The sequence below is a fragment of the Zalophus californianus genome, chromosome 10, assembly GCF_009762305.2.
Source record: "Zalophus californianus isolate mZalCal1 chromosome 10, mZalCal1.pri.v2, whole genome shotgun sequence".
NCBI lineage: Eukaryota > Metazoa > Chordata > Mammalia > Carnivora > Otariidae > Zalophus > Zalophus californianus.
The window spans coordinates 54,391,007-54,415,178 of record NC_045604.1 but is presented as its reverse complement, the minus strand read 5'-3'; the positions used below and the strand labels follow the sequence as shown (position 1 = coordinate 54,415,178).

Sequence of the window (24,172 nt, the reverse complement as noted above, 5' to 3'; positions counted from 1 at the left end):
AAAAAAAAAGGAAACCAGAGGAAAGGCAGAGCTGACAAAGAGGAAAAACAGAAAATGAACACGAAGAAATGGAGCCTCCACTGCCCCGTTTAGACATCTGCCCTGCGGAGCGGCTCCTTTGTCAGGAAGGACGTTCACCGGCCAGTGACAGGCATGGACTCCTCCAGATGCCGCGAAACAGCCCCGGGCGCTATCAGGAGGCACAAGGGAGGCCCCGCGGTGACTGGCTCCCAGCTCCTCAGCAAGGCGGCGTGGCCGGGGGCCACGTGGGGCCTGCAGCGGGAGACGCTGGGACCCCTTGGCTTACTTGGCAGGTTGGGTGTCGCTGAGCAAGAGCTACTCAGGAACTAATGGAGTCGAAAACGCTGCCCCATTCCCTCGGCTCCTGCCCGCACCGCCTCTCTCCTCTCTTTGATCTGGGTTTGTTGTTCCAGTCTCAGGAGTCAGAGTCCTGAGGAGAGCAGGACTTACCTCGCTCTCAGCAGACCTGTGACAAAGAGCTTTGCCTAAAGACGCTGCAGGGGCCCAGACATGGCTGGGAAAAAGCACAGGAGGGCAACCCCCCATTGTCTCACCACCAAGAGCTCGTTTCCTTATTTCTGTCCCACTGGCTCTGTTTTTGAGAGCCCGTGACCACCACAGAAACTACCCTGCCTACTCCTCAGTCCTTTGCCTCTGTCTATTGACCAGACCCATGTAACCACAGATACAATTTTAAAAGGGAGGTAATAATGACCACCACTGATCTGACAGTAATAAAACCCAAGTTTAATAAGTCTGGACGGTAGGGCGCCTGGGTGGCTCAGTTGGTTGGGCGACTGCCTTCGGCTCAGGTCATGATCCTGGAGTCCCGGGATCGAGTCCCACATAGGGCTCCCTGCTTGGCGGGGAGTCTGCTTCTCCCTCTGACCCGCCCCCCTCTCATGCTCTCTGTCTCATTCTCTCTCTCAAATAAATGAATAAAATCTTAAAAAAAAAAATAAGTCTGGACGGTAAATGCATGACTGTTGATAACACTTTGTGCAGGTTTGAAATGTTTCTAAGTCAACCGTATGAGTATTTTTAAAAAAACTATATTCAGCTTTATTCTTTAATGGAGATGGCTGGTATTTCAGATCGCAGGAAAATGTGTAATTTTCAGAGGGTTCTTTTTTGGAATATTGAAAATAGCTCTCTGATCACCACTTTTTTTTCTAAGGGATATAGGAATCATTATGCCCTCATATGGATCCTAAGAATCCACTTTCTCCTTGAGGAAAGGTAATCTTCTTTTGACCCTTTATCCAAGGAAGTTTCTGGCTCACTGAAACTAAATACATGTATGGTTGGACAAATCTCTTAACCCTTCTGGGTCACAATTTCTTTGTTGTGTTCACAGAAAGGATTGAACTAGAGGTGACACACTAGGTGTCTCTCACTGAAGGCAGGAGTGGAAAGGAGGAAAGGAACAGAGGTGTCAAAGGGCAGGGAAGATGGAGGCAAATTTGTCAGTGCTCCTCAGCATGCTCATGAGGGCTATTTTTAAAATCACCATCTGGTGCTTTTACATTTTCAGTTTTTGTTATGTGGAGAGGTATGTGTGTATGTGTGAGAGAGAGAGAGGTGGAGAGGGGGAGAAGGAGAGAAACATGTTTCTCTGTTTCTTTATCAAAGATTCAAGAAGGCCAAGGACTTGGGCCATGAGCCAGACCTTACGAACCTCAGCAGGTATTGACCTCAAATATTAAGACTTCTCCCATCGTGACATATGAAGAGCAGACTGGCTTCTGGCCCGGCTGCATTGTGCAGCGTACCTTGGCCGGGCTACAAAAGGTTGCTCTCACTTTCTCATCACAACTGCCATCTGCCATCCTGGGGACAGCTGCTTGGAAAATGAGAACCCCACTTACCATGTCAGAGTTGCTTTTCTTGGTGGCTCTGACTCTGCAGATGTTACCACCAGGGGCCTGTGCTCTGAAGCCCCAGCCAGTTCACTTGCCATCCCTGCTACTGCTGCTGAGCTGGCCTTGGGGAAACCAAGAGTGAGCAGCAAATGCTGCAGAAGGGGAAGACCTTTGGTTCCAGGGCTAGGAAAGAAAGCAAGGCGGTGGGTGGGGGTGCGTGGGGGGAAGCGGAGGTCTACAGAACATGGAATCCCAAATTGTTTGCTTCGATTTCCTTGTGTACACATATAAGTATATGTTATGTGTGATAGTTTAAAATGCTTACTACGGGGGCATCTGGGTGGCTCAGTCGGTTAAGTGTCTGCCTTCGGCTCAGGTCATGATCCCGGGGTCCTGGGATTGAGCTGCACGTCGGGCTCCTTGGTCAGCCGGGAGCCTGCTTCTCCCTCTCCCTCTGCCCCTCCCCCTCAGCTCGAATGCCTCCTGTGTGCCAGATTCTTGATGGGCTCTAGGGATGCAAAGATGTTTGAGATGTGTTTTTGCTTTTCAAGAACTCTCAGCCTGGTGGAGGAAATAAACACATTTAAAAAAGAAAGAAAGGAGGAAGGAAGGAAGGAAGGAAGGAAGGAAGGAAGGAAGGAAGGAAGGAAGGAAGGAAGGAAGGAAGGAGAAAGAATAATGGACAAAATACAACAAAACGCTATACCAAGTCTGTGATGGATTCAGAATGGCAAGCACCCAAATCAGGTTAAGGGTGTGCAAAATGATAAGAGGGCCAGGAAAAAGACTTTCTGAGAAAGTAATAGCGAAGTTGTGTCTTAACAGATGAGGAGTTAACAAAGCTGGCCAGGACAATATATAAAACATTTTGTCTTCAGGTCCCACAGGATGCCGGTCATCATGGTTATGCAACTCGGGGGTCACATCTGCAGCCATCATTAACTTGGCAAGATCCTGCCATGCAGCCTGAAGGCCTCTCAGATATGTCTGTTGCTTGATTTGCAATGAACTCTTATTCTTATGTAGAAACCGGAAATCTGGAAAAGGAGAAGGAATCCACTACAGGAAAAACAAGAATCTGCTGGTAACTCCACCAAAACCAAATCTGCCCAAGGATCCTCCCACTGCCACCTCCACCTGTCTATGCCTTCTGCATCCTTTCAGACTCAGTGTAAATGCCACTTCTCGAAGCTTCTCCTAATCCTGCAATGGGACGTAGTCTCTCTTTTCTGAAGGCCCAGAAATATCATTGCTGCTTCTATGATATCTAGTGCATCCAGCCTTGGATGACAGTTTCAGAGATGTATCTTAGTCTCAGAACTCACAGAGGTGAGGGATGGGAGGAGGAGCCAAACCCTGGGAGATACCACCCCCAGGAGATCAGGGAAGATCTGGCAGAAGGTAGAATCTGCCAAAGGCCCAGGAGTCTCTGCCTCTCTGACCTCTCTGCCCACTCCACTCACCAGACAGCTAACTTCGGTTACCTGATGCCAATGCACTAGGTCATTCTTCTGCGCTGCTGCAGTGTTTCCTGGGGGTTGGAATGTCCTCCCCTCCCTCAACTTGTTCACCCCACCAACACCTACCCAGGCATTGCCGGCTCCAGTAGCCCTTCTCAGACCCTTCCGTCTATGCCCCCCGCCCACCCAGGTGAGTTCTGTGGCTTTTTTCCATTTCACAGTGGCCTCAGCATACTTCTGTCATAGTACCTTCCACACCATTGGAGTTCCTTGTACGCAGTCTGCTGAGTGGTAAGCGGCTTGCGGTCAGATCAGGGACCCCAGTACCTAATGAATGGGCAAATGAGTGAATTTGTATTTTTCCCTGGCCTGCCTTAGGGCCAGAAAATGTCTTATTTATCTCTGTGGCCCCAGCCCAGCACCCCCCACAAGGTGGCCTCACAATAAATGTCCGTTGCTGAATGAATGAATCGAGCTGTTCACACTCATGTTTTAACATACCAACCCACAACATTGTAGTATGCAGTTGATTCTCTTTAAATGGCCTATAAAGATGAAGTGTATTTTAAATATTTGTCAAAAGAATCCAACTTTGTCTCTAGTTTTCAGTCCTCGTACCTTCAATAATAGTGCCTCACCCAAATGCTTTATGTCTCTCAGAGGATGAAGCTACTCACAGACCAGTCCACTGAAGGTCACCCTGGGAGCACACCCCAGGCACTCCCTGCACTGCAGAGACATATTCCTCCTCTCCTGGTTCCCCACCCCTCACAGGGCAGCAGGAACAGGTCAGGTCACAGGGGTACACACATGTAGTAAGAGGTCAGCAGACAATCGAGTGGCGGGGGCGGGGGCTTTAAGTGATAGTTATTGTCTGTCCCTCCAACCCTCTTCTCCCCTATATTATACTCTTCGTATGAGCATGCCTCATGGCTCTGATGTCAGTGTGAGCGAAGAAGGGTGAGTTGCACCTGTACCACTATATTAGACACCGATTAGTCTGTGGTTCACCCCCTCCTGCCTAAACTCTTTCTGAACCTCCCACCGGCAGCCAAGCCTGGACTCAGCATCCACCTAGGACTCAGCATCCGCCTAGGACTCAGCATCCACCTAGGACTCAGCATCCACCATCCCACCTCCTGAGACCAGAGACTCCCTCTGTTTTATGGAAGGAATAACTGTTACCTCTCTTACTCCTCCAGCCCTGTCCCCCTTCTTTGCTGCTCTGAATACCCCCACTGTTTCCTCACCTCCCTCTGTTTCTCTCTCCCCTCAGGCCAGGAGGATCCAGAGTAACCCCATGCTGATCAGAAACAAGCAGCTGTGCTCCATATGTCAAGAAATAAAAATGGTAGGTCAGCGGGATGGCAGAGATGAGCATGGGCCTCCCAGGGCACAGCACTACCCCTCCCCCACCAGAGTCCAGTGGAGAGACAACACTTTTTGCAGGGAAGGCTGCAAAAAAGGACCTGTTGTCCCTGGGAGCATCATTATCTGACACAATGCAATAAACCCTCTCCATTTTCAAGAAACCAAAAGATGAGTTAGGGTAGGTGAGTCAGAGGGGTAGAGATGAGATGAACCACTTTACTTTGAGAGCCTAAAGTAACTACACTGCTGTAGAGGTTCAGGAGGTTGTGGAATTCTCCCCCCTTTACATTTCCCCAATACAACGCAACACAACGCACACCCATACAACACAACCTGCTTCTACCATTGCAGTCATGAAACAAGCAGCTTGATCTTTGGGTATATCAATTCAATCAGCACCTCAGAATAAAAGTTAAGGAGACATCCTATAGCGCTTTCCAGCTGGGGGTGGTGGTGTCTGTACCTGGTGGTGCAGAATGGTGGGGGATGAAGGGTAACAAGGGGTTATGGAGGAAACAAGGACGAAGCTCTGCCATCCATCAGAGTTGCTGCAGAAAGAGGCCTGCGTCTGGAGGAATGCTGTACAGGTCAGCATTAGGACTTGGGTCAGGTTGAGGATTAGGGTTAGGGTCAGTCAGGCTTGGGTTGAAGTTTAATTTAGTTAAACGGTTAGGTTTAGGGTAGGAGTTGAGGAAGGGCTTTTACAATTCTGATATCCTATGATTCTCCTTTGACTCTGGACTTATGTGCAATAAGAGGAAGGGCAAGGAGTAGAAGAAAATCAGGAGACGTAGGAGAGCCTCTGATGCGTTAATGGTGAAAGTGCTTTGACTAATAGGATATGAAAGAGACCAGCAGTTTTGTGAAATTTTTCTGTGGGATTTGGAAATTTAACTGAAGCTATGGACAAAGATGTATCTGAATGTTACAATCTATGTTCACGTTCTACTTAATTAAGATCACAGCATTCAATATTAGCATTGACTGGAATCTGGGAAACTGGGATTGGGATTTCTCCTGGTTTTATTCCTGGTCTTATTCCTGTATCCACATTTAGAATGCACTGACCCTGGGCCCAAGCTGACTTTTGCCAGATGGCTCACTTGGGACTTCAGCAGCTGCTCTCTTTCTCAAGACCTCTTCTCTGACCTTTGCCCTTGCCCAGGCCTGACTGGAGTAGAACCACACACTGTGGTTTTACCATTCACTGCAGATCCCAAAAAGAAAGACCTCAAACATGAAAGTCAGAACCAGTGCATATGCCTGGTAGGAAACTATAGGAATTTAGAAAATGAGCATGAAATAAATACACTTACTTCACTATGTACAACAACGCTTCAGATTCCTCCTGGGGTTGGGGTACTGCATTTCTGCTGTAGTCACTGAGACCCCTCATTTCTTAGCAGGGGGCTGAAGGCAGATGCTGGGGAAGATATAAAAAGGCTCCTAAAATAGAAGGAACTTCCTCAACCCAATAAAGCATATCTATGAAAAACCAGCAGCTACCATCATACTCAATGAAGAAAGACTGGATATTTTCCCCTTAGATCAGAAATAAGACCAGGATGTCCAATCTTGCTGCTTCTGCTTAACATTGTACTGTGTGTTTTAGGTGGGGCAGTTAAGACAAGAAAAAGAAATAAAAGGCAACCAGATTGGAAAGGAAGATATAAAGCTGTATTTTCAGATGGCATAATCTTACATCTAGAAAGTCCTAAGGGACCCACAAAACACAATTAAAGCTAATAAATGAGTAGAGCAGAGTTGCAGGATACAAGGCCAATATACAAAAATCAATTCTATTTCTATATACCAACAATAAATAATCCAAAAATGAAATTAAGAAAGTTCCATTTGCAATAGCATCAAAAAATTAAAATACTTAGGAATAAATTTAACAAAATAAATGCACAACTTGTACATCAAAAGCTATAAAACATCATGTAAAGAAATTAAAGAAGACCTAAACAAATGCAAAAAAAACCATGGTTATGGATTTTAAGATAGCAATACTCCCAAACTGATGTACATGTTCAGTGTGATTCCTCTCAAAATCTCATATGATGTTTTTGAAGAAATTGACAAGCAGATCTTAAAATTCATATAGAAATGCAAGAGATGCAGTATACCTAGATCAATCCTGAAAACGAAAGCAAAGGTGGAGGACTCACACTTCCTGATTTCAAAACCTACTATAAAGCTACAATAATCAGGACTTTGTGGTACTGACAAAGGATAAACCTATAGATCAGTGGAAAAAAAATTGAGAGTCCAGAAATAAAACCTTACATTTGTGAACAACTAAAAAAATTTTTTAACAGGAGAAACTCAAATTTAATTATATACTATGGGATCTCCATAAGAATAAGAGGTCCTGAACAGCTGATTTTTGACAAAGGTGTCAAAACAATTTAATGAGGAAAGAACAGTCTTTTCAGTAAATGGTACTGAGACAATTGTATATCCATATGCAAAAGAATGAAGTTATGCCCCTCTCTCATGCCATATACAAAAAATCGCTACAAATAGATCAAAGATCTAATTGTGAGAGCTAGAACATGAAACTCCTAGAGGAAAACATAGGTGTAAATATTCATGACCTTGAATAACATAATGGTTTCTTAGACGTGACACCAAAAGCACAAACAACAACAAAAACTACCTAAATTCGCCTTCATCAAAATTAAAAACTTTTTTGCTGCAAAGAACACCATCAAGAACATGAAAAGACAACCCACAGAAGGGGGGAAAATGCAAATCACATATCTGAAAAGGGACTAGAATCCAAAATATACTTTTAAAAAGTTTACAACTCAACAATAAAAACACAAACACATTTCAAAATGGACAGAAAATTTAAATAAACATTTCTCCAAAGAAGATATTCAAATGGCCAATAAACACATGAAAAGATGCTCAACATCATTAACCATTAAGGAAATGTGACTGAAACCATAATGAGACATTATTTGATACCCAAAAGAATACCCATAATAAAAAAGTGGATAATAACAAGTGTTGACGAGGATATGGAGAAACTGGAATCCCCATCCACTGCTGGTAGGAATGTAAAACAATGCAACTGCTCTAGGAAACAGCAATTGGCAATTCCTCAAAAACTTAAACATAGAGTCACCATATGACCCAGCATTTCCATCCTAGATATATACCCAAGAGAACTGAAAACATGTCCATACACAAACTTGTACAAGAATGTTCATAGCAACATTAATTCATAATAGCGAAAAAGTGAAAATACCTCAAAGATCCATCAACTGTTGAATGCATAAACAAAATGTGATCCATACAATGGAATATTATTCAGCCATGAAAAGAAAGTACTTATATATGCTACAACCTGGATAATATTTGAAAACATTTTGTTACATAAAAGAAACCAGACAGTAAAGGCCACATGTTATATCGATTTCATTTATATGAATTGTCCAGAATAGGCAAATCTGTAGAAACAGAAAATAGATAGTGGTTGCCAAGGACTTGGGGAATGAATGAATGAAAATGAGTGCTAATGAGGACAGAGCTTCTTTCTGGGCTGTTGGAAATCTTCTGGAAGTCGATAGTGGTGATTGTTGTGCAACTTTGTGATGCTACTAAAAACCACTGAGTTGTACATTGAGATGGTGAATCTTAGGTGTCTGAATTAAAAAGAAAAAGATTAGCACTAGAAAAATATTTTTAAAAATAAAAGCATAAATGGGGTGCTTGAATGGCTCAGTCAGTTAAGCGTCTACCTTCAGCTCAGGTCATGATCCCAGGGTCCTGGGATGGAGCCCCACATCGGGCTCCCTGCTCCGTGGGGAGCCTGCTTCTCCCTCTCTCCCCTCCCCAATCATGCTCTCTCCTGCTATCTCTGTCTCTGAAATAAATAAATAAATAAATCTTAAAAAAAATAAAAGCATAAAGTGGATGAATATCAAAAAAGAAAAATCCTAGTAGGACCTGTTTTGTATGACTACTCATACTCCTGGATATGAGTACCCTGGTCCAGGAGCTCAATTATTTAGTGTGGAAGAAATTACCTACTGAAAGTTATGGCTGTGAGTCACCAGGGATAGCCACCTTAGTTTTATGTAAATTGTCTCTTATTATGTGTCTGCTCCAAACAGCTCATCTTCCCCTTAAAACATCTATTATGTAGTCCTTCTGTTATGTGCATTGCTCTCTAATACACACTTGCAAGCCCCTTCAAAGTAGGATGTCAAGCTGGACATACTGTAGGGAGCCGTTCTCCAACATATGTATGTTCATTGGTCTCAAAATCTATCTACATACATCAGTTCATTTCAATAAATATTTATTGACTGCCTACCATGGGCCAGGTACTTAGGTAATAGCTCAGCTACAGAGGAAAAATAAATAAATAAAAGAATAAGACATAAGCCCTACCTTTAAGGAGCCAATGGGTAAGCAAATAATGATAATAAAATGATGAATAGAAATAGAAATAGAGCTGGTAGGATGTGAACAGGCATGAGAAGTAGATATCAGAGAAGTCTTCCCAGAGGAAGACAATGCATAGTTTTCCAGACTGACTAGGAGTTGCCCACAGGACACACTTCTTCTCAGGGACAAAACTGCTCTCTTTGGTAGCTTTATTCTGGGGTAGCCCCCGATAGCCCACTCATGCATACAATAGCACTAGCTGGATTTAGGGGCTTTTGAAAAGGGGTCGTATAATCAGGAGAAGGTAGAGAGTTTCCACCATCTTTCTTTGCAACAGAGCCAATGTCAGAAGAAATTTTAGAAAGGCAGTGTGTCTCCTTTATTCTCATCCCTTTTATGTATCTAGAAGCCTCTTACCAGGTTCTCATCAAAGCCTTTGCTGCCCTCGCTACTCCCATATGCTACTGTTATCGGATCATTTCTTTCCTCCCCCTGGATGCTTCCCCTCAGCTGATGAGTTGCAACAATCTGATTAAATACTGTAAGTGATTGGCATTTCTATAGACCTAATGTTCAGATTCTTCTCTCTTTTCAAGCACCTCTGAAGGCCCTTACCACATAGTAATTTGCAGCTTCATTGTGTCATACATTTAAATCACAAGTCACTCAATGAATAGCCCAACTGAACACCTGCACTCACATTTGTGATTATCTTTTCACTGCCATGGCTATGATATCTTTTGAGAAATGTTGGGGGGAAAAGTGATTCTTAGTGAAAGCCTGAGCTCCTAAAGAAAACCAATATCTAGTGCCAGTAACGAATCTGGAAAAGTTCAAGAAAATAATGTCTTAATCAGGAATGGTATAACTGTGTAATTTATTATAGTCCACTAGGAAGGGCACACTTAAAACTTTCAAGTGTGCTTCAGAGTGGGTTCATTCATTCACTAATTTGATCAACAAATATTTCTTGAACTAATTTGATCAACAAATATTTCTTGAGCACTGTGTTAGAACTTGGAAATACAAAAACAGGGACATGGTCTCTGCCCCCATGAAGCTGAAAGTCTATGAGGGAAACCAGACATCAAGCAAGTAATTACAATAAAAACCTTAGGAGTATGTTGGTAGAGGAAGCCTAGGGAACGGTGAGAACGTAAGGCAGAGGACTACCTAACAGTCGTCCAGGAGTCAGTGGTGTCCGCGAGAGGCTGACAGGTGATCTGAGACCTGAAGAATGTTGGGGGGTGAGCTAAACAAAGAGAATTGGAGGCTTTACCAATCTTGAGGTTTCTAACTTCAAAATCTGATAACCAGGGAAGAACATAGACTCTATGACTTATGGGCAGGCGATCCCCTCTTGTTCATTCATAGCACAAAAGAATATATGAATGATTCTAATATTAAATACAACTTGAGTTTGCTAAGGTGGTGCATTATTTATTTAAACTGGAATACAGTTTGGGGCAATGTTCTAAATGAGACTTTCTTTCTCAGGTACAACCAAGAACTATGATAATCCCTCATAATCTGAAATTATCCTTTGAGAATTTTATGAGTCATAGGTAAGTCTAAGATTTAAATCAGGACATTATTTTAATTCTATTTATATCAGTTTGGGGGCACAGGACAGTGGATTGAGAAACAAAATAAGTAGAATGTTCAGGGAATGCTCAGAGAATGGGCTTCTTGAGTGGTTTCATTTTCTGGTTAAACGAGAGAGACAAAAAAAAAAGTTGTTTTCACCTTTTTGCTTGAACGGCTATTAAAATTACGGTAGAAAGTATAATCTACCTTTCCACCTTCCCAAGAACAGTACAAAGAAGAGGATACAAGATTCCTTTGGTAACTCAGGCAGAACCGAGTATGCATTCTCCATGTAGATGACTTACATAATTCAGAAGGTATGGGACCTCACACACAATCTGTTCTCAGCCCAGGACATCCTCTGCTACTTCTCAGTAACCAAAATTCCTGTCATCAGTTTGGTTGTCGTTTGCTGCTTTCTTATCAAGATCAAGTATATAAAAAATAAAATCCAGTCAGAATTTTGATTAGTTGGATTTCAGGGTTCCCCTCCCCCATATTTAACTATCAGAAAGGGAAAAAGGACTTTAAAGAAGCTTTTACTTCATTAAAAAACTCGAAATGCAGACTCACCCTGGCTAAAGCACCAGTGTAGGTAGACTTGCCCTAACCGTAGATGGTTGGAATGTAGGCAAACAGACATGGTCAGATTTGATGTGACTAATCAAAAAAGTTATATGTGATCCAATGGCAATCTTCAACTTTTTTTCCTCATAGAGAAAGCAAAATATTGAAAAATAGATAGGTCTTTTTGTAACCTTATGTTGGACAGCAGTAGATGTTAGGATTCCTTTTATGAAATTTGCTCCAAGCTGCAGTGTAGACTCAGATGTATGGAACCCATGTGCTGGGTGCCTGGCCCAGAGAGACAGGGTCAAGGAGGAATGGGTAGTGTGTTTGAGGACAACACGCTCCAGCACTGATAACATTTACCTGCAACTTTTTCAAAGCTTCTATCAGATCATAATAAAAGTAATTCAAATAAGTATTCTGTACAGACTTTAAATAGAAAATGGAACTATCTAAAGTCTGGGATTTCCGAGCAAAAGTTTCCTCTATGACAGAAACTTTTGAAATTTGTTGCCCCAGTTCATTTATCTTGCAAGTTTGGTATTTTAAATAAAGTCCCAAATTCCAGAATCATTAGCGGGTTTTAAACAAACAACTCTTAATTCCTTGAGCTAGACTAAGGGTTGAACCAATCCTAAAATCATGTCTACACCAACCTGAAGTATCATTAGATGGGTCATTTTTTTCAATGTAATGAAGGAAAACAGACCACTTCTGTTTGAGATTTAGCTAGTGTGACTATAAAGTAAGGTCCTGGTTCTGTTAGTAGCTTATAAAAATCTGTCCTCACGGTTTTTGAGTCTCTCTCTATGTATGGGCAGGAAGAATTGTCCTTACCGAAATAAGAGTTTTTAAAAAGTGACTTTAATTGTAACCATTGTAGAAATTAAGTGATGTTTGTTGAATGGAAGGAATGAAGGAAAGAAGGAAGGGAGGGAGGGAGAAAAAGAGAGAAAGAAAAGATGAGTGGAGAGATATATATTTGTTGAATTACAGTGCAAACAAATCTTAATTTCTCAGTCTTAGAAAGACCACCTTCCTGTTTGTTCAACATGGGTAATAGGAGTTTTTCTTTTCCTTAGTCCCACTGATTCCTCCAATGGCAACTGAGTAAGATAAACTGGCCAGATGCGCCATATTTTTGGTGGCAAAGTAAAAATAATCTTGAAAAATCTTTGTAGAAATGGAAACAATGAGGGGCGCCTGGGTGGCTCAGTCGTTAAGCGTCTGCCTTTGGCTCGGGTCATGATCCCAGGGTCCTGGGATCGAGCCCCGCCTTGGGCTCCCTGCTCAGCGGGAAGCCTGCTTCTCCCTCTCCCACTCCCCCTGCTTGTGTTCCCTTTCTCACTGTGCCTCTCTTTGTCAAATAAATAAATAAAATCTTAAAAAAAAAAGAAATGGAAACAATGAAATGAGTGCAGATCCCATCAAAGTTTGCAGATTTGTCAGTCTTTAGAAATTAAGCAATTTAATGTAGAAATGGTTTGGACTCATACCATTTTGGTCAAGGGTCACTTCCACAGCCTTAGCCACCAGGAGAAATAGGAGATGTGGTCAAGACATTTTCTCTAAAATTGGAAGGTGAAGTAGGTGATGGGGATTAAGGAGTAGACTTGTGATGAGCACTGGATGATTAAAATAAAAACTAAAAAAAATTTCAATAAATAAAAATAATCTTTATAAAAATTGATTTAGGGGTACCTGGCTGGCTCAGCTGGAAAAGCATGCTACTTTTGATTCAGGGTCGTGAGTTTAAGCCCCACGTCGGGCGTAGAGATTACTTAAATAAATAAAGATTTTTAAAAATTTCTTTAATCAAAGTTGGATTGACAACAAAGTATTTCTAAATGGTTTCTGTCTTGCTTTAATAACATTCAACAGTAGAGAAACTAGTCTCACAGAATAATATTGATGGGAATAAAAGAAGAGATTTTAAGGCAAAAAAATAAAAATAAAATAAGAAGGTTCGAACCAAAATATTCTGTTTTGCACTTGGCAGGGTAGATTACTGATCTGGAAGAGTTGTTCATTTTTTTTTTTTTTCTGGAAATTGGAGGATTCTTGATTCCTTCTATTTAGACCACACATGTTCTGACAGTGAATAAAATATTTTTTAAGAAGTTTTTATCAAAATTCATTAAAGTGAGAGAGCTTGGGATATAGTGGTCTCTGGCCCCATCATCATAGACTGTGGCAAAGTGGTCTGAGCACCAGGTTAACAGGTGCTGGTTTCAAGAAAGCATCTGTGTTTTAAAATGTATAAAGGCACATTCCTTTCCACCAAGCCTTAGCCACATGACTGATGTGTTTTCTTGTTTCTTCCAAACAGAATGATGAGTCTTCCTCCACCAAAAACTCAGACTGTATCCAAATGTTCCCATAATGACATCTCAACAGGTTTGTGTTCGGAGTACTTGTAGTGGGGGACATACTACCTCCAGAGTAGTAGGATGAAAAGTTTAATCCCTAAGATAGTTTCTAAATTTTCCGAACAAATTCCCTCTGTCTGCCCCTTTCTCTTTTCACATACTGCTTATGGCCTGTTTTGATTGCCCCCCAGCCCTCCCTTCAGGCCAGCCCCACCTGGCCCCTTTCCAGGCCTCACTGACCTACATCTGTGCCAAGCTCCTTCCCAGGTCTTCTCCATGCCACAGGGATCTGCCTCATTCTTTCTAAAGAGCCTCATATCTACTTGCTGAAGAATTTTCACGGAAATGGGGCACAAAGTAGGTAATTCCCTTTCAGGCAGTTAAGGTGGGAAAGGAAGTGCATCCCCACATCCTTGGAATGGCCTCTCCAAATCCCTGAACCTCTCACCCCACAGCCTTCCTAAACCACCTGCCTTCTGGCAGCTGCCCAGCGCTATTCTTATGTCCACTTGCTATTGATAGACAAGGATATCGGCTCCAGCTCCAGCTTCAGCATCGACCTATGTCTCATCTTTTAGAGATGTCACCACTGAGCTGGTGAAGGTGGGTGCAGGTCATTCTTTGGGGGGATACAGATCAAGGGGTTGGTGCAGTAGAGGCTGTTATGTTAGTAAGTTTATCCATCTTCTCATTTCTCCCATATTAACTGAGGCCACCTCTGGCTTTTCTCTCATTTAATATACACAAGAAGGAAAATCGAGATCCCTTTCTTTGCTTTATACAAATGGGAGAGTCTAAGCTCCATCGACAGGGGAGCTAGATCCAGAATTGCTGAAAAGGCATCCAGAGAGAAAATGTGAAGATAGAAGGGATATCTGGAAGGGATGCTGAAAGGGGGGACCACAGGCTCCGGTAAACAGCCGAAGCATGCAGATATTCACATTATTGGAGAGGAGGGAAAAGACCGCCAGTCCCAGTGAATCCCTTCTTAGGTATCCAGAAATATTGGCCTACCTCCTGGCTCTCATTTAGCCAAAGTGAAACTAAAGAGCCAAGAGCTAGGAACATCCATCCAAGAAAAGCTCCCCCTCCGCTGTTCGCTGCTGTGTGAGCACCTCATTCTCTGGAAGCCAAGAGAACACTGGGTGACATGCATGTGCTCTTGGTTTCAGTGTTCTCATTTCCAGTCACATGCTCATTCTGAGTTTTCCTTGAACCTGGATTTTTTCAGGCCTGCCTCACAAAGGAGTAGAGCGCGCGCACGCGCGCGCACACACACACACACACACACACACACACACTTACATGCCCTTCCCTCAGCAAGAATGTTTATTTTGTGATTCTACAGGGCAGTGCGATAAGATGCCTTTCATCAATTTATTAACCATGGGAGTGTATTTCAGTCACCAATATAAGAACTAGACTTTGTGTACATAAGGTCAGCACATTATGTTCTTGGACATCTTATGATTCTTGCCCATAGAGTCCATCCAAGAGAGCAATCTTAGAGGTAGGACTTCGGGGAGAGTGCTTATGGAGCTGACTAGGAGCTGAAGCTTGGCAGATCTATCAATTCCAGCTGTGACATTTCTGAGCTGAGCTTTGCCCCTGCAGGTGCCCTCTGAGGTGAGGTAAAAGCACTTAGCCTAGAAGCAAGGAGACGTGGGTTCAGGTCCTAGTCTTGCTCTACAGGACTGGCCAAACTGTTTAAACTGTCTGGGCCTCTGGCTTCCCACCCGTAAAGCCAGAGAAACGTTCTGCCGCCCCGCTGCCCCCCCCCCGCCCGTCTCCCCAGCGCTCCTCCTCCCCCGCCCCTGAGAGCCAGACACTCAGTATGAGAAGTCTTCACCTTTGATCAACCCAGAAAAACTGCTGACACTGCCCTGGCCCCACAGGTTTCCGCAGCTTAGACGTGTCCCTGCTACAGCACTTGCTTATTGCTGAAGCTGCCACCCACCTGTGCTGCCTTGCCTGTGGTCATCCTACAAATACCACATGGCTGACTCATCCCAATGAACATAACTGCCAATCATTGTCTAACTCCTCTCCTTGATCACAACAGTGACTTCTAGTACGTTTCTGGATTCAGCTAACCCTTATATGTTATCAGTAATTATTAGTGAGAACTAAGTAAACAGAAAGAGCCTATCTCCATAAGTTATGGGGATTTCTTCCGGATTCATTTATCTTGACTCTGGCTTCCAATCCAGAGTTCCATGACATGTACAGGCTCCTGTTGTCAATAAACATCGGTGCCTGTGACCCTGGACCTCTGTTTCCTCTTCATTACAGTGATGAGACCGAACCAGATCCTAGGTTTGTGGTCTTGTGACATCTCTTAGCTCTCATCCAGCTGGGTGAGGGGCTTTTCCAGAGAATTCAGGACTCCAGTTCCCTTCCATTCAGTGACTTCCAATAGAAAGACGTTATCCTTCAAGCAATGTGTCTTCTGGAAAAGCTGAATATTAACCAACATTTTTGTAAATAAAATCACATTTGAAGAAGAGGTCAGGATGATGAGGATTTTAAAGAACGCTAATTTAAATTATTTCATAAAATGAAGGTTCCTTTTGAAATACAAGTACTATTGTAGACTTTTCGTAAGATCATGTTTGTTTTCTGAAAGTAGAACCATATATGTGTCCCTGAAAAGTCTTCTTTTTTTAATATATTTTTTAAAATTTTAATTCAATTAATTAACATATAAAGTATTGTTGGTTTCAGAGGTACAGGTCTGTGATTCATCAGTCTTATATAATACCCAGTGCTCATTACATCACATGGCTTCCTTAATGTCCATCACCCAGTTACCTTATCCTGAGAATTGAATCTTCTTTTCCCTTCAACTCACATTATAACTCCAGACACATTTTATATTCACTTTTTATTTAATTGGCAATGACTCCTAATTCTTGAGTTTTGTTTCTAGGTTCTCTTTTCTGACCTCTTCAACAAGATTTATAGGAGCTTAAATCTTGTACAGGATAAAATGGTTCTATTAAAAGGAATTCTTAGGTGAATTTTGAATCTGTTTTATAAGGTTGAAAAAGAGTCTTTGGTGACCTTTTGATATTTTGAACTTCTTTAAAAATAGATTCTAAGAAGCCCTTGTTTTTCCTTCTTCTTGCACTGTCCTCCAGAGAGTATTCACTACAGACTGCCCATTCTGGGCCCCAGGACAGCTGTCTTCCACGGACTGTTGGCAGATACCTACGCAACTCTGCGGGACACACAACTCTCTTCCTTGCCCAGAAAGGAGCCAAAGGGCAAGACAATGAGGCAGTGAGTGGTCAGAGCTCACTATGGAGCTTCACCTTCCAGACTCACAGAGAGAAAACAAGTTAACCAAGGCAGTTTCAGGCATATTAGCCTAATTCCCTCCTGTCACCAAAAAGGTGACTCACTTTTCCCTTGTTGTAAGTTGCTCGAATTCTAGCTCTTGCCATTGTCTTCTCATTTTCCTAAAGACAAGTGATTTAATTGCCATGATTATAAGGATTTACTGATTAAAATGGAACATTTTGGGTGTCATTAATTTTATTATTTTCTTAAGATTTTTAACTGTGTTATAATAGACAACATCCTTCTGTTTCTAAGACTTGAATTATCTTTCAGCTCTTCTTCAGGGCAGGGGGCTAGAGATGGCTCCTGGAGGTCTCTCATGAATTCAACCTATTATGAATACAGGAGAGAAATGGAGGTCACCCTCCTGTCCTTATCTCTGTCAGTTTCACTGGTAGATGACAGGATACTGTGATACAATGGGAAAATGGCAAGTGCTTAGTGATTGCAACTCTCGAGGACAGAAAACATGCCTTGTCTTGTCCCCCTCATTTAGTGTCCTGTGTATTATCAGATATTCATCTGATCTTTGCTCATTCATATCTAAATCACATGCTTGTATTTTGTTCTTTTGTTACTTTGGTTTGAGAATGTCTACCTTCAACTCTGTCTTGGTCCATGTGTCAGCAATGTGAAGGAGACAGAGGAAAACTCTAGGCTTGCAAATATTATATTTATAGGCACAAGTGCTCCATACTCAGCTTCAGGAGGGCTCCTATAAAAAAAGATCCCTTCCATTCTTTAGGATGCAGTGACCTTGCGGAATCACAGGATCCTGGCTAAATGGACACTGGACCCACATGTGAGAACCAACCTCTGTGCTGACTGTATTTGAAGAATGGGCTTCAGGAATCTTTAACAAATGGCCTGGTACCTAAATTGACCTCATTTCTTATACACACACACACACACACACACACACACACATTTAAAAACAACCCCCCAAAACTAGGAAAACTAGCTCGATGGCCCTATATTTATGGTAGGTTATGATTCTTGGTTTCAGTTCAGTTAGAGTTCAATAACTCCAAAAATAGTATGTACTTCCTCTCAGGGCACGCATGTATTATGATCCCACTTCAGATCATTGCTGAAGGACAGACAAATCATAGATAAAAATGTTTCTTCTTTTTTGTTTTGCAAATTAATGTATCCAGTAAAAGGATTTGGGGTACCTATACCCCTGAATTAGGGAGAGATACATGTCCCAAGCACAGTTATTTGGAGCTTTTTTTTTTAAAGATTTTATTTATTTATTTGAGAGAGAGAGAATGAGAGATAGAAAGCACGAGAGGGAAGAGGGTCAGAGGGAGAAGCAGACTCCCTGCTGAGCAGGAAGCCCAATGTGGGACTCGATCCCAGGACTCCAGGATCATGACCTGAGCCGAAGGCAGTCACTTAACCAACTGAGCCACCCAGGCGCCCCAATTATTTGGAGCTTTTGAGGTAATTTGAATATTATATACCTAGTCAGATAGAATGCTTCCTAAATCTCAAAAAATCCCCGCCTGGAGTACAAGGGTATTTCTAAAATTTCATCAAAAAGAATAACATCCTGGTGTTTGCCAATGTTCTAGTGTGGTGACTGAGAATGATGGTCTGTATCAGTGGTTCTTAAATTTTTTCATCTTAGGAAACTTTTACACTCTTAAACTCTTAAAGACTTAAAGATCTTTTAATTTATTTTAAGGTTTTTAAAAAAATTTTTAAGTTTTCCAATTTTTTGAGAGAGAGAGAGAGAGCGCTGGCGGGGAAGGGGAGAGTGAGAGGTAGAGGGGAGGTAGAGAGAATCTTAAGCAGGCTCCATGCTCAGTGTGGAGCCCCGATGCATGGCTCAGTTTCATGACCCTGAGATCATGACCTGAGCCAAAATCAAGAGTCGGAAGCTTAACTGACTGAGCCACCCAGGTGCCCCCTAAAGATCTTTCTTAAAAATGTGGGTTATATCTACTGATATTTATCGCATTCGAAATTAAAATGGAGAAAGTTATAAACACAGTAATACACATTGTGTATTATCACATGTCATATAACCTCTGGAAGACTCCACCGTAGCCTTGGGAGAGAAGAAAAGTAACAAGGCAAATAACATGTTAGTATTATTATGAAAATAATTTTGACCTCACAGACACCCCAAAAGGATATCAGAGACCCCCAGGCGTCTCCAGACTATACTTGAGACTTCTTGTCTAAATATACGCTTCCATCCCTGGCCTTGCAAGGAAAGGGATGCCAGGATGCTTTAACTCATCCACCCAAGCACTCTGGTCTCTTGGCAGAGGTCTTCAAGAGAGGGCAGCAGCAGGCTTTCCAAGTGTGGTTATATTAACTTTTGGCATCCCTTGCCTCCCTTTGCTCACAATGTTTACTTAACAACCTTAATTTGGTTTCTCAAATAGTGTCCTGGTGAGACTAGAGTGAGTTGACTGGTTGGCACAAGAACTCTCATTCCCTCTGAGCTCTCCATTTCTCTCTCTCTGGATGCTAGTTTATTTGCTTTTGGCTAGTATGAACTCATTTCCCAGAATCTGAGAGGTAAACCTGGACCCATTGTGACCTTGGCATACTAGTGATGTCCCATCAGCAGCTTTGTTGAACAGTCAGCCAGCTGGCAAAATTTCTTTTTACTTTACTCTTGCAACCACATCCTGGAGAGTAGTGGCACTGAGAGGGAAGGTTGGGAAGTCCAGTTCTTGATAGCTTTCTCCACATGGCCAACCCAATGCCACCATTTCAATTTAAACTTGCAAAGAGATCTATGTGGATGCTGCCTGAATTTTTCACCATTAGTAATGTTTATAAGAAATCATCTTAAGCACACCAAACTTCGTTTCTTTTTGTACTATGGGGGTCAAATGGTTGACTCTGCCATCATCTTGATGCAATCTTTTCTGTGCTGAGTTGGATCCTTGGAGGTAATAAAGTGGACTTGTCGCTTACTACTTTACCTACTGCATGTTCCTAAGCTTCAACCAAAAACCTTTCATAATGGGCCCAGACAGTCTCTTCAGTCATCATGTTATTCCTGCTTCAAAGTCATGTAGAGTTCAGATTAATTTTTTTAATGGATAATCTTGGGTGGATTTTTTTTAATTCAAAGCTAATGCTTGATTTTGCTGTTTTAAAAATAAATGACTCTTGTTATAATAAAAATTCATAGACAACTCTTCCATCCTCCTTCATTCTAACAGGGAACTTAAAAACCAAACAATCAGCACAATTCCTTTCCCTCCAGAATGGAGAGAAATGCTGTGTTGAGGAAAACACATGCTGGATCTTTAAAAAAAAAATCAGGCATATATCACAAGGCCATTGTCACTTCAGGTCCCCAGTTTAACCTTAGGAAGTCCTGTAGGCCTTTATTGCCATGTGCTCTGCTCAGGGGCACCCATCTCTTTCCTGGTGCCTGACTGTCAAAGTTCACGGTTTTACACATCAGAGCCACCCAGCTTCCTGCCTATGTCCAGGAACCAAGACTTCCAGATAATAGAAGTAGAACAGAGTTGGCAGAACTGCCTTGTCCCCTCCTAAGGAAAGCCCTATTTGGAATGTCCTGTTTGGGTGTAGTTACTCAGGTTGAAGGAGGTCTTAGGGATGAGGAGGGTATTGTCCAATAGAATCTACAAGATTTCCAAGAAAAGGAAGAAGCACAGAATTTGTTTCTAATATTAACAAACCTATAAACTAAAGCCTTAAGAATCAAGATAATTAGAAAATTTAGAAATGGTTATAATTTAACCTCTAGAGAAAACGGGGATGATCAATCTTTTTTCAACCACATCCTCCTCAAGCCCACCTTAATTTAGCACTTTGTTAAGTACAGTCCCTGTTTAATACATGTAATTCTTATCTCTCTAGAAACATGTCTAACTTAATGAGGATGAGAATGATATCTCATGCTAACAGCATATCTCCACGGGAGCTACCCAGAGGCATACTTGAAAGATACTTAGAAGAAAAGTCCATTCCTAGGTTGTCAAGCAATGTGAGAAAACAGGAGCTGAGTTCCAGGTGTCGGGGGCAGTGAGGGTACAAAGGATTTAGGTATTAGGAACTTATTTCGGCTGGAGAAATAACACACATACACATAAAGGAAAAGCATGTGGACAGGCCAATATGTAAATAAGCATGAGTTACTCTCCGCTATAAATCCCCAGTGATATCAGCAATAAGGTTTTCTGTAGCACCAACTGCCGAGCTCTCTGGACAGGAACAAAGATGCAGTTGTGTGACCTTGTCAGTAAAGTTGGCTGGAGGAGAAATAGCCGTATTTACCCTCACAGAATGTTATCTCCCCCCTCACAAAGTCTTTGGCGAGGCATTTCGCTGCCTGGCCAGTGAAGTGCAGAATAGTGAAATTAGGCATTGGCAGATGTTTGCTGTTTCGAGGAATACTTGTTCCTAAACCCCTTGGGGTTGGATTCCACTCTAGTCTTGTGTAAAGGAGAGCATCCTATGGGTCACATAGCCAAAGAGTCAGGAAACCCTTGCTTCCTAGACTCTCACATTGAGAAAATTGGGTAAAGAGTAAGGTGTGCATGAAACAAGATATTGGTTAACATTAGTTGGCTCTGAGGAGTGGAACTGAATGGCTGGAGGACAGAAATTGGCAGAGGAAGGGAATATTTCATAGTATTTCCTTACCTATTCTTTGAATGTTAAACCACATGAATGTTTCACTGACTCAGAAACAAAACAAGACCAAACAAATAAGTAAATAAAAACTTTAAAAAGTCAACAGGGGGCTATCTAGCTTTGGGATTGTAAACCTGATAAACTGTCAATATAATTATTTGTCTTTGTGAACACGGACAACATGGTCCTTGAATACGGTGAAGTTTAGGCAAGCATCCAGCGCAAAGATAAATTTTATCTCCGGCCCTTGGAAATTTTGCTCTTGAAATGTTACCGGCAAATAGAAACACATGCTTCAGCTTAGGAAGCATTTTAACTTTTCAAGGCAGTTTTACTTGTTTTTCCACTCTTTTTGTCTCAAATTTACCATTGTTCTCTTACCAGGGAAACAGGAGCAATTAATGGTGCACACAATGCTCTCCATTTAAAAACGCAGTCCTTCCCTGGCATCTTTACAAAAATTCATTTTATTGTAACAAGTGTATCTGGTTCTTTTTTATGAAGCTGCCTACACAGGGCTAGTCCGTCTTGCACAAAACCCTTGAAGTATTTGATGGCATCTCTCATGTTCCTCTTAGTCTTTTTTAAACTTGTGATCCCCAGGCTCTGGCCAATATGACAGTGCCCAGTCACCCTCTCTGGACCCACCCCCAGTGCCACTCAAAACAAGGCACCTAGAGTGGAATCGGAAACTCCAGATGCATGCTGGCTAGACGTGACTGTGAGATTCAACTTCCCGCCTTCTGGATTACCTGCTTCCAGAAATGTAGACTAACAGGAAATTTGTTTTCCTGGCAGTTGTGTCACCTCATTCTCTCACCTTGACTTGCCACCAACTAAAGCTTTTTTGTCCTTTTGGTGAGAATTGATGTTCTAACAGCTTTCCTTAGCCTATTAATTTTTTAAAACCTGTACAGGTGATTCTATCTTCTTCCTTATTAAGGTTCCTCTAGCCAGATTCAGCCAGTGACCATCTTTCCGAATCTATGTTCCAGCAGTCATTAGTCCTCCCAAATTTGATTATCTGGTCTTCTTGTCTTCCTGTCAGTCTTTGTAAGTAACAGGGCCAGGGACCAAGCCCCATGGCATAGCTCGAGAGCCCTCCCTTTAGGTCAGGGATTCCCAAGGGCCTCTTCCTTCATCTATAATTGATTATGAAAACATTCAAATAGACAGACAAACAGAAATACTACCGCAAAGAACACCTATGTATCCTCCACCTAGAGTTTGCAATTGCCAATATTTTGCCACATTTCCTCTATCTACAAATCGTTTGGCTGAATCATTTTAAAATAAAGACATTAAGACATTTTACCACTAAAGAGTTCAGTATGCAGCTCCAAAATTAAAAAAAAAAAAAATTCTCCTTCAAAGGATAATTCTATTATCACACATAAGGAAAAATGAATAATAATTCCTTATTTTTATCTCCATCCATATTCAAGTTCCCCAATTTGTCTGCAACATGTCCGCTATGGCTGGTTTGCTCAAAGCCAAAGAAAATCAAGGATGACACTTTGCATTTTTGCCTCTCTTAATCTAAACACACTGTACCCCAACTTTCTTTTTCATGATATTGACCTGTTGCAGATACCAAGATAATTGTTTTATAGAATGCCAAAACCTCTCTAAATACCACTCCTCTTCACATCATTCGCTTCAACTGCTGCTATCAAGGAAGGGCCACTTGCTGAGTAATTATTTTTCTTTTTTGTTCATCAAATTTATATGTAATTAGCTACTAGAGCTTCTGATAAGCATGAGATAACAATCCTACTGTATTGGGCTGATGCAATTGCAGAGATAAACCCAGAATTGTGATGTTTTGTAATTGTGTCATTTTGGTCAATTTACTTAACCTCCGTGAGTCTGGGTTTCCTGTGCTGTATAATGAGAATAAACATATCTGTCTCAGTAAGAGCAGAACATGTACTAAAGTCGGAAGGATGGAGATTAGGCTGGCCCCTGCATGAGAATGACATGCAAATTCGTGAAGTGTTCCGTATTTGTTAAGCTAAGCTCATATGTATATTTATTAGAAATTGCAAAATGTCCCTGCATAAGAGTTTTCTAATTTGTATTACCACTACAAATGTATGCAAGTGCCTGTTACCCTCAGCCTCAACAATGACTGTAACGATTTTCACTTTTAAACTAATTTTAGAGATGAAAAATATCTCTGTACAATTGAAATTTGTATTTCTCTAATTACGAGATTGCACTTGTTTTCATATGTTTAAGGGTTATTCATATATATTTCGGTGATTGTTTAGCTTTTAAACCTATTTTGCTATCTTGACCCATTAATTTTTAAAGAACAAGATACTTAATTATCCAAATGGAAAAAAAAAATCTTACAAGAAATGATACAACTGCACTCAAGGTTTCCACCTAGTCTCTGGCCATAGGAGCAAAGACATGTTTTCATTTAACATTTGGAAACCTGATGAACTAACATTTATCAAACCCATACGGGATGCTGGTAGAGAGGGTGATTGGATGAGCTTTTACTGCACTCCCTACCACATGCACAACACAGTTAGTGAGGCCA

At 41.7% G+C, this 24,172-nt stretch overlaps 1 protein-coding gene across 4 annotated transcripts in view; it reads left to right on the top strand.

Moving 5' to 3' along the window:
• C10H1orf105 (chromosome 10 C1orf105 homolog) overlaps positions 1–17,846 on the top strand; it is a 37,100-nt gene extending 19,254 nt beyond the window's left edge. The window contains exons 4-7 of one of the 4 annotated variants that reach the window (XM_027613372.2): positions 4,620–4,694; positions 10,616–10,683; positions 13,605–13,672; positions 17,732–17,846. In XM_027613372.2, coding sequence (XP_027469173.1) covers positions 4,620–4,694; positions 10,616–10,683; positions 13,605–13,672; positions 17,732–17,769 — 249 coding nt within the window. In that variant the 3' untranslated portion in view covers positions 17,770–17,846. Of the gene's footprint in view, positions 1–4,619; positions 4,695–10,615; positions 10,684–13,604; positions 13,673–16,738; positions 17,164–17,731 lie in introns of those variants that run through there. The other 3 variants (XM_027613370.2, XM_027613369.2, XM_027613371.2) reach the window with 3 other exon arrangements.
• Positions 17,847–24,172: the final 6,326 nt, after the last annotated feature.